The 11,081-nt window shown below is 34.7% G+C and overlaps 1 protein-coding gene across 2 annotated transcripts; it reads right to left on the bottom strand.

Annotated features, from left to right (window-relative positions):
- Positions 1-3,400: 3,400 nt before the first annotated feature.
- Positions 3,401-7,268, bottom strand: LOC127835152 (transcription factor Sox-2-like). 2 transcript variants are annotated; one of them, XM_052361460.1, is made up of 2 exons: positions 6,267-7,268; positions 3,401-5,452 (listed from the first exon to the last, which is right to left on the bottom strand). In XM_052361460.1, the coding sequence occupies exons 1-2, from the start codon at positions 6,660-6,662 to the stop codon at positions 4,847-4,849; spliced, it is 1,002 nt and encodes a 333-aa protein (XP_052217420.1). In that variant the 5' UTR covers positions 6,663-7,268; the 3' UTR covers positions 3,401-4,846. The 2 variants fall into 2 exon arrangements, with proteins under 2 accessions (XP_052217420.1, XP_052217421.1); XM_052361461.1 differs by having other exon boundaries at positions 6,276-7,265.
- Between the last annotated feature and the right edge of the window lie 3,813 nt (positions 7,269-11,081).

Here is an 11,081-nt window from a genome sequence, read left to right as displayed (position 1 = left end):
AGAGGATCACACGCAAATCTCCGATATTTGTTTTATCGGCGAGGGACTTTAATTTGATGTCAAGAAGATTTGAGGTTATCCAGCAAAATTGAACTCTGGCAGGAAATTTGACAACAGAAAGATTCGTAATATGACATTGTCAGTTTTATTGTCTTCACGTGGGAATATGGTACCCTATGTCTTAAGCGCAGTGATCCTTAGAGTCGTAAATTTCACCGTATTATTGAATGAACTGAATACATGTCACAATCCGCCATCACTTATTTACATGACATATTACGTTGCATGATTTCTGGAGAACGATACAGTTTTCAATGTGGTGTAAGTCTGGCGTGTGTGTGTTGTTCTGAGTTTATTTACAGGTCCCACGTCCCTTCACGGAGTCATTTCAGCTGGACCTGATGTAAGTCTGGCAATGTCCTATCGCTGATATGTATTGCTCATTGATGCATGATGCATATTGGTATGTTTAAGCAAATAGAGGAAAAGTTGTAATTAATTTCCACATATACAATGAAGAAGGAAAAGCTTATGTAATAAAATCCTCTAAAATTTTATTGAACCGTGACATATATCGAGTAGCATATCTTCACATGTATTGTTAACTGATTATAAATTTTCAAACATATGCTCTAGTAAAAATATATATTAAATTGATATATAAATATATTTAACTGTGGGGATGTATCAATGCAAATAATCATTTTACCTGCACATGTATTATTGACCATATCATGAGGTTTCATCATTATCGACCACTTGTAAATTGAGGGAAACTTACAAGTTTGGCGACTTTTTAAATATAGAAATAATGAAACCCCATATCGCGAAAGAAATTATCCCATAATTGTTGCTATCGGCTAATGTTAAAAAGTACAGGACAATAACGAATACTCAAAGAACACTGAAAAAGAAAGCACCATCTTTGAACGTCAATTGCAAGACATTGAGGTTTATTTCTGTTTGAAAGATTATATTATAAAAAGTCGTGTTGTTTTCAGTGTGCTATTTTATCTTTACAGAACTTTGTATATTTCTTAAAACTATTCAAGTAGCCCGATTGTCGCCAATGTTTCAAAATATTTCCTATAAATTATCACACATAATTATGTAAGATCAACAGGAAGCTGGTTCGGCTTTAATTTACCAACAGTGCTGATTGGCTCATAATTGACTCGCGAAATACCAACAGTTTTGTTACTCTTTGGTGCGAAAAAAGTCGACTCGCCGGCCCCATCAAAGGGACCCCGCCCGATTAATGCCGCGAATGACATGGATTGGTCGTCAAGATTGTTTGTGACAAGCGTCAGCATACATGATTGAAACCTAGGATGTAAATTGAAACTTATTAATTTTAATCGTTTTATGTTCCGTCCTAGTTGGACCGTTTTAACCCATGTATGCCTAGTAGATTCTTCCATCCTTCTAAATTGGATCATTTTTTTCCAAAATGAGGGATGTCTAGTATATTTATTTCTATATTTGGAATATTTCTCACAGAAATTTCTTTAAGCAAACAGCGCAGACCCTGATGAGACGCCGCATCATGCGGCGTCTCATCTGGGTCTACGCTGTTTGCAAATGCCTTTTTTCTAGACGCTAGGCATAAATGGGTTAATCTTTTTTCATCATGACACTAGTGTCCTTTTTTGTATCTAGCAACAACTACTGAAAATCCATTAAATAAAACAATAGAAGAACAGTGATGACGATAAACTAGTACATGATTCAACTGCCTATTATTGCCTGGTTTTTACGAACAGGTCATGCTGAATGTTCAGAGCAAATCATCGTTCCATAGAGCTTGCCGTAAAATGCGACTGCATGTTGTTTAATGCGGTGGACCAAATCCCAAGTTGAATCCTATAAGGTTCCTCCATATCTGTTTCAAGATGACAATCATCGAAAACGATCTAAGCTCGTAACCACAATAGCCTCTTACGATGAACTTAAGAGTGATTGAGTGATAAGAGTGATTACCCGCTAAAAAAGACTAAAATGACCGGACATTATTCTACGATTTAAATTATTTAAAATTGTTCATTTCTGGTCAGTAATTAGCACACATTTTTATATAACAGATGTGCATATAAAGTATTAATGTTTCAAAAGGAAAAACGTTTATCAGCCGTTTATTAAAATTTAGTGAAATGATAGGGGATTTGTGAATATCGATCAGTCCCTAATGCTGACCCATCCATTCTGCTTTTCATATACATTTGTACTTCAGTTTTTAGAATTTACAACTTGGACAATTTTGCGTTTACGTTCATGTGGTTGTTCTTAAATTTTATTTGCTCATCCTTCACTTTCCTTCACCAGTACTTCACATCTATTTGCTGTATTGCCTATTATCACATCACACGCTGTATCATGCGAGCTCTATAATTGTTAAGGGGTAATGTTATAGTCATATCGAGTCTTGTATAATATGTTGAAGAATTATCGAAGTCGCAGAACGAGCCCTGGATTTAAACACATAAAATGTGATGCATATTATGAGTGCGTGAAGAATAAGATTTTAAGTTCACGCATTTGAGGAAGATCCTATTTGAATGAAACAGAAGTGATCCTCCAGATCAGTGTTTTACATCAGATATAGACTTTATCGAACATGGAAGTCTTTTCAAGTTATATAATTGAACAATAAAGTCCTTAACTTTTAACACAATCGTTAATTAATTTTCCTTGTAATTTATCGACTGTTTTGTAAACCTTAAAACTTAAATTGTATTTCTAAATTTGTTTCGATTGATTACATTTTGCAGCATACGTTTTCATAGTTTTTGTGTGCGTTAAATAGTAATTGAAATCTAATGTCCGACGGATGAGTGGCAAAACGCATCAAACCTGGCTATCTTTGATCAGAGCTGTTAGTTCCAGAAGTAAAGCATTCAAGTATCTGTTTTCATGCTAGCACTTTCAACTGGTCAATTTAATTGTGTTTTTTTTTTCATTATTTGCAGTGCGTTTAATTAAACATCTGATCTCACAACAGAAATTTGAATAAATCTCTTGACTTTATAGGATGATGATTTGAACACTGTAAAGTTTAATTTATAAATAATATCATCATTCAATTCAATAATGATTATGTTTTTTAACTAAATGATTGTTTTAAATAAATTCAACACCATATTAACATGGACAAATATTAAATAACATACATTACCGTATTTTTGTATCGATTTGCTCATATTGCATTATAATTATTACTTTATTATTATTACATTATTATTAATGTTATTATTATCACTGGATAGTATTATTATATTTATTATTATTTAATATCTATCATTATTATTATAACTATTATTATTATATACAAGTGAAGCTGTGCATGCAGCGTTGGTACGCGCTACCGATGATGCACATTTAAAACAAACAGACACAAAGCAAGCATTTTAATGACATTTATTTTCTTGTAAAAGAACTTTGTAATTTCATTTGTATTGTATGATATATACAATAATGACGTTGAAGTCATAGTATTTCAACAAAATATAAATAAATATACACAATCAGACCGAGTTTCTTCACCCAAATTCATAATACCATAACATAGTTTTAATTAATATTTGTAATGTGACTATTTCAGCATTCTCTGAAAGTGTGTGTGTGTGATACAGAAAGATCCATACATCGTAGAACAACAAAAATAGTCTAAATAATAAGTAGAATAATAATTTTTTTACATAACACATGTGTAAGTTTTAATATTTGAGCCCAGACCCGGACTGTGAATAGTCGGTTCCGCACCAAAGTGAGCACAAGAATAATAGCAAAATAAAATTTTCAAAAACAAATTTACAAAATAACTATGTACATGATATTCTATCTTACCCCATTGCGACGTAGAGACAAGTGAAATAATGTTTTAATAACTATATGAAAATTTTTGAACACAATATTTTACAAAAATGAATTTAAAAATGATATTATATATTATCTTATCAAACAAAGCAAACATTAGCTTGACCCCCAACACGGACTCTAGATGAGATATACGCTCCGTGCCACTAATGAGACATATTCTCAGACAGTTAACAATATTACTAATAACTCCGATAATTCAACTGTAAGTTTCGAATTTCCAATACAGGTCATATTTTAAAATTACCCTCAAGTCGAAATTTGGCTCCAGTACAATGAACGTCGGTCGATATTGGAAATTAATTTGGCATAAACCTTAAAGTTTTTCGAACTTAGTATGCCAGGTGGAAATAAACAAATATTACCCTAAAATAACGCCTACGGGTTAACTTTGTACCACATTGTCTAAGCTGTCACCGACAATAACCAAATTGAAGGAAAATTGAAATTATATCATACAATTTGTAACATGCATATAAATATACGCTGCCTGTGTATTCAATACTTCAATATTTAAAATAAATACCGGCTCATATATTTTGATTTGGTGAAAAATCGCAATATATATAATTATAAGATCTGCTAAAAGCAACTAATCTGATCGAGATCGGAATTAAACGTGTTGTTTTAGTAAAGCTGGTATTATTTAACCATAAACCCTCTCGTTTCACACAGGTGTGCTTTGCGGAGTTGAAACAAGACCAAAACCATGGAGCGTAAAGCCTGAACATATTTTATACCCTAGATCAACAGTTAAATTTGACGTGTAACTTAATACGAAGACACTCACATTAAAACACATCTACTATAATTATAAGACAGCATTTACCGTTCTAACAAATACACACACACGTTAAAAGTTTACCTGATATACACCCCAGCGATGACAGGGAGTCGTGATACTCAACGCGCACATATACATAAATACTGATTGTTAAAAAATAAAACACAAATCTACTGTTCACACTACTGTTCACATATGTGTAAGGGGCACTGTACTGCTGTTGACGGATGAATGATCGGACACAGGCATTTGATAATGTCCCTGCATGGCTTGCATTTGCTGATGAAACCTTTGTTGCGTGTTCGGGTCATTCGGATCGCTTCCGGGCGGTAAATACATGCTTATCATTTCGCGCAAGTCCCCAGGGGCGACGCCGTTTGGGCGGCCACCAACGCTCTGCGCATGCGCGCCACTAGAGTGTCCGGTTGGTGTGTTCGAGTCCCGTTTCACGCCGCCATGCGACTGGGGCGGCATACCGTACGGCACGGACATTGCGTAGCCCCCATTGTATGAACTCGATGACATGCCCTGGGAGCCCATGCCAGGGTTGGACAGGTAATGACCGTAGGGGTTTTGCATCTGCTGCATTTGTTGGTAGGCGTTGGGGTCGGCGATCATTTGGTGGTACCCGTTGGGCATGTAGCTGTTCATGTACATGCCGGCGTCACGACCCATCTGACCCATGCCCGGTGGCATTCCGCCGGCACCCGGTGGCATTCCAGGAAGTGCGTATTTGTCTTTCTTCATCAGGGTCTTCGTCTTTCGTCGGGGCCTGTATTTGTAATCGGGGTGCTCCTGTAAGTAAATACAGAATTTTAAACATTTTTTCTTTTTCGGATATTAAATTAGTAGTATACATTTGATTTTGATGTAAACATGTACTTTTTCTTTTAATATTTTATTTAAAATATGTATTCCTCGTGTACGTGTACGTTTCGTAAACAATAAAAAATAAAAAACACATCGTGTATAGACCTTTGATAAACAATTACAATTTTATTACAATCGTATATTTGTCATTCGACTCCGTACATTCTTTCTTTCTGTAGAAATCGAACAGAGGTTGCAGGCCAAAGTAAGAAAGAATGTAGTGTAATTGCATAATTATGCCCGGAAATTTAAGTCTATAATTCATTTCCATGCAATAATTCCTTTTAAGACCTGACTGAGCAAAGCGGGCAAATAACTCAATATGCATGCAGCAAATAGAAAAGACAAAATGAAAGTGCAGAGTTTCTTTGCATCCCCACCTTGCAGTTGCAAATTTCATACATTTAATTACACGTCGTATAAATTTCCCAAAATCATTCATTTGAAAAACAGTAGCCATTTATCTTAAAATTTATAGCGCATACCCAAACGCTACCCATCCTAAATGGTATAAAATCAGATATTTTTACACAGTTTTCTAATAAAACACTACAGGTTTTCTACTGAAATATACTTCATCTACGGTTAATGCGTACGGACAAAAAGCTCGTTTAGTTACAAAAAAAAGAAAAAAAGTAAAAAAAAAAGGTTTTAAACAAATACAAAAAGAAAGCAGCTACATAAATTGTGTTTTCTACATGATATATATGGGTGGGGTGCAAATAATTGAAACTCTTACCGCAATTACCTTCATATGGATCGCCCTCAACCTCTTCGCCTCGTCTATGAAGGGGCGTTTCTCTTGTTCGGACAGCAGCTTCCATTCGGCACCGAGACGCTTGCTGATTTCCGAGTTGTGCATTTTCGGATTCTCTTGCGCCATTTTCCTGCGTTGGCCCCTCGACCAGACCATGAACGCGTTCATCGGACGCTTAACACGGTCGGCGGCGCTCCCGCCCTTGCCGCCCGCTCCCCCGTGCGTACCGCCGTGTTCGAGATCGTCATGGTCGTCGTCCATGTGGTCATGGTTGTTGTTGAGCCCGTGAGAAACGGGGCCGCCCATGCCGTGGTGCTGGCTGCTGGGTGGAAGTGCCGTCTGGGGAGCTTGCCCCTTCAGGGACATCTCCGGGTCCATGTCCGTGTACTCAATCTTTATGCCGGACCCTGGGGACACGTTGGAAGAATACAGCTTGAAGCCGACGTCGGTTCCGTATGAAGAATACGTCGTGTACGTTATTGACGCTAAACGAGCGCTGCGCAAATACTGTGCTGAGAAATTCAATTATTACAATCTTTAATCCCAATTGTTTCTGCCCGTCGATGTTCCACACGTTCGATATCTCTTAATATTGCTCAGTGTGTTTCAAACAATTTAAAATTCACACTTGCTTTTTCATTTGAATAACTCTAGCACGTCCCTAACAATGTACATTGAAGTATAATACTAGATCCAATTGTACATAAAAGAGATAATCTTCACTGCTTTTCAATAGTTTCTATATAAATGTCTCTTTTGCCTAAAATACCCTGCTTGTTCGTCTGATAATTCGCTTTAGTGTTCGAAATGTATTGATCAGCTACCATAAATGATATCACCCCGGCCAATCAGAAATCGGCATTCGCAAATACGCTTGAGAAAATCGTGTCACCGAGCTATTTGATTGGTAATCGGGCTGTCTACACGGTAGGCGTGAACAACTGAGAGGGCGGAGCTAAAGGTGTCATGGCAGACAACGCAGGTAACGGTGTTCTATGTATTTACTCAACTGTCGACTACCTGGACAAGATTTTTGAGTGAAAATTGAAGAACATGTTTGGAGATGTCAGATTTAGTAACATCTGATTGGATTACTCCGACTTTGTGACAGAGCTGGGTAGAATCGCTCAGCTGCCAGTCATTTCTGAAACCAAACACACCCCTTGGAAACACGAAAGTCTACGCGCAATCCTTATGTTTATTTGGTATTATCTAACGAAAATATACTAGTAGAAAAAAATACGTCTTTTTTCTGCAATCATCAGAAATAACTAAATTCATATATATTAAAATAAGCATTCATCATTTTTATAGGAGTAACACAATCATAATACATTCCCCCAAAGTTAAAAAAGAAAAACTTGCATGTCAAAATAGGAAAAAATATTCCAATCAATTGACTAGTATAAGTCCAAACACTGTTTTTATCACGATTATTTTGGCCTCAATGTTTATGAATGACTGTTTTCTGTGACTTTGTGTATCGGAATTAAATCGTGACACATTTATTTCAGTACGTTGTGATCTTTATTATATACCGGACAATAGCGACCGCTTAATAAGTAGCATGGCTTATTTAACCCAGATTTGTGTTCAGCGTGTACCTTTATGCAACTGTTTCAATTTCAAAAGGACAGTCAATGATCGGGGGTCGAGCATTGTGTGAACATACAATATGCATTGTAAGTTATTGTGTTCCGCAGTTAATGCTCTCTTTTCACTAGAGGTCGTATTTGGTGACAATTTATAATAAAAGCCACTGTGTTGTATTATACTTTTTGAGGCAAATTCTTTATACGGATTTAATCGGACACGCTCCTTTCACGGCCTATTTAGTACGGATTTCTTTATATTTTATTATTTCGATGAGATAATGCCTTTTTAAACGCCGATACAATATCAAAACAAACCCATATGTTGACCGAGCTGTGTGTTCCGATTGTGTATTAGGATGATCTGTGTGTTGATTTTATTGTCTGAAAAAAATACCGTTAGTTCGCTGTCTGTTTGATTTTATTGTGCGGAATAGAAGCAATTGCTTATTGACAATAGTACTGACAAGAATAATGTTAAGGAGCGAATTAAGTGTTTACATACTTTAGGATACAATAAAAATCTAGTATTTGATACTTGTTTGTACAATTTAAATTAATTGTTTGATTTTTAAACGATGCGAGTAAAACATGACAAATACATTATAAAAAAATACGTTTTACTAAACTTATTGTTTTATAACAATAATTTGAATAACTATTTGTTTGTTTTTGTTATCGAATGATTCTTAAACGAGATATTTTTTTCTGAAGAATAAAGAGTTGTTGTGATTGAAGCAATATTTTACTACACTGTTTTTAACTGAAATTGTTTCTGAAATGTGTTTTTGAACTATCAGCACTATGAATAAATTCCCAGCGACATGTATTGTATCAGTTGTTTGTTTTGCATGTGAGTTGATCGGAGTAATTATTATATGGATTGGGCATAGTAAAGCCAATGCCACATGCATGCTAACGAGCGGGAAAATAAATATCAGTGAAGAGATGGGGAATTTAGTGCCATATAAAATTCGATCCATTAAATTAGACTCAATGGTATTAATACTTCCCAGAGAAATGTGAAGTGATTTAATAATGTACACAGGGCAATACATTTTTTTCTTGTCCATAAAGAACAACAAACAACATTTAAATATTGCAAAACATAATGTTTAAAGAACAACAAACAACATTTAAATATTGCAAAAAATAATGTTTCGAGTTGATAACAACAAAAAAACGTGTTCTTTTTATCGATTACTGCGAAATGACGTTTTTTTCTAACATTTTTTTAAAATTAGATCTAATATTATTTTCTATGATTGCGAGTGAATTACAATCGATATTCCACCAATTTGCAACAACTATCCTCTATTTAATAACAACTTAAAACAATTATATCACTTGAAATAATATTTTTTATTACATTAAATAAAAAAAGACTGCATAGATATTGGACAAAAAACAACTTAATAATATTATTAACAATACTAATGATGATGATGATAATAATAATAATAATAATAATAATAATAATAATATTTGTATAATAATAATAATAATAATAATAATCATCATCATAATTATAATTATTATTATTATTATTATTATTATTATTATTATTATTATTATTATTATACAAACATTATTATTATAATGATTTGTAACAAATAATAATAATAATAATAATCATAATTATTATTATTATTATTATTATTATTATTATTATACACACATTATTATTATAATGATTATAACATTATAGTTTGTTGACGATGTACATGGTACAAGTCTAAATAAACTGTCCGTCTATCTGTTTGCTTGTCTGATAAAAATATTATTGTGACATTATAAAAACAAAAATTTATAAGTAAGATTCAGTTAATATTGCAATTCTGTGGGAAACTTAAATGCAATCGAAATATCGACACAATTAGCAATGTTACACTAGTCAACATAGATGCCGCCTTTGAAGCCATCGATTACTGAAATCGATTGGTCACTCCGAAGTGGGGTTACGTGTGCAGTTGCTGACCGACAGACAATAGTGGATAGTGGTCAATTAAGAGTTTTCCCACCAAAAACCGTTATTCTCACTTTTCATGTAAACATTTGTATTGTACAGGTGCTAATATCACAACGTGCTTTTGTATCGGTGTCCATCAAAGATTCTTATCAGACCGGGAATTTATTAGATTTATTAGATATGTATTCGGACTGATAGTCATAAATACTAAATGGCATGATGTTCTTTTCTATTTGTTCACACCTCTCTATGATATCTATCTATATGACTGCGGGTTGGCCTTTGAAGACACGACTAATTATTTCAATTACTTCTTGCATTGCTGACCGCCATAGCAACCGAGTCATCCGAGAATCACTCAATGAAGTTCGTCTTATACTTCTTAAGACCACACTGCAAACGAGGATGTTCGCGGATTAAAATGAATTTATCCAATTTATCCAATCTGACAATAACGTAAACAAACAGCAATTTGCGTGCGAAATTTTAACAAAGGTTGGAAATGGTACCAAGAACAGAGATGATCCAAAAGCAAGTAAAATAATCGAAATCGGTGTACGGTTACGCAACACTGTTAAATATTGGCACCAATTGGTTAGAGAAAATTTAGTTTGCCACATTAATTTTTGAAATCATCAAACAGAAAAACTCTTGATTACATACATACATGTATATGCCACATATGTGCCATTAATTTAATTATATAAAGCCCTTTAACGACATTATTAACATGCCTGGTTTTGAGAAGTATCCTAAGAACATTTACAACTATACAATGACAATATTATTGCACTCAGTTGCCTTACTTTAATTTGAAGAATTTGTTAAAAGCATATGTAATACACATGTTTATAATTGTAAGGCGATTCATATGGGTCTTCAGACTTCAGAAGTAGCCAGGACGTGGCCCGTGCATATAAAAAGCCGGACCAGTGTTTTTTTGTGGAAATTTTGTAAAACATGTTTTATAGTATTTATCCCCACGCTTTTTGAAAAAAAGGTGGGGATATTGTGGTGATCTCCGCCGTCCGTCCGTCCGTCTGTCCGTCCGTCTGTCCGTCCGTCTGTCCGTCCGTCCTGGCCACTATCTCCTCCTACACTAAAAGCACTAGAACCTTGAAATTTACACACATGGTAGCTATGAGCATATGTGCGACCCTGCACTATTTGGAATTTTGATCAGACCCCTGGGTCAAAAGTTATAGGGGTTGGGGTGGGGCCGCGTCAGAAATTATC

This window comes from Dreissena polymorpha, chromosome 6 (assembly GCF_020536995.1).
Source record: "Dreissena polymorpha isolate Duluth1 chromosome 6, UMN_Dpol_1.0, whole genome shotgun sequence".
NCBI classification, from domain to species: domain Eukaryota; kingdom Metazoa; phylum Mollusca; class Bivalvia; order Myida; family Dreissenidae; genus Dreissena; species Dreissena polymorpha.
Note: the sequence above shows the minus strand (reverse complement) of the source record. Positions and strands in the feature narration are given on the sequence as shown.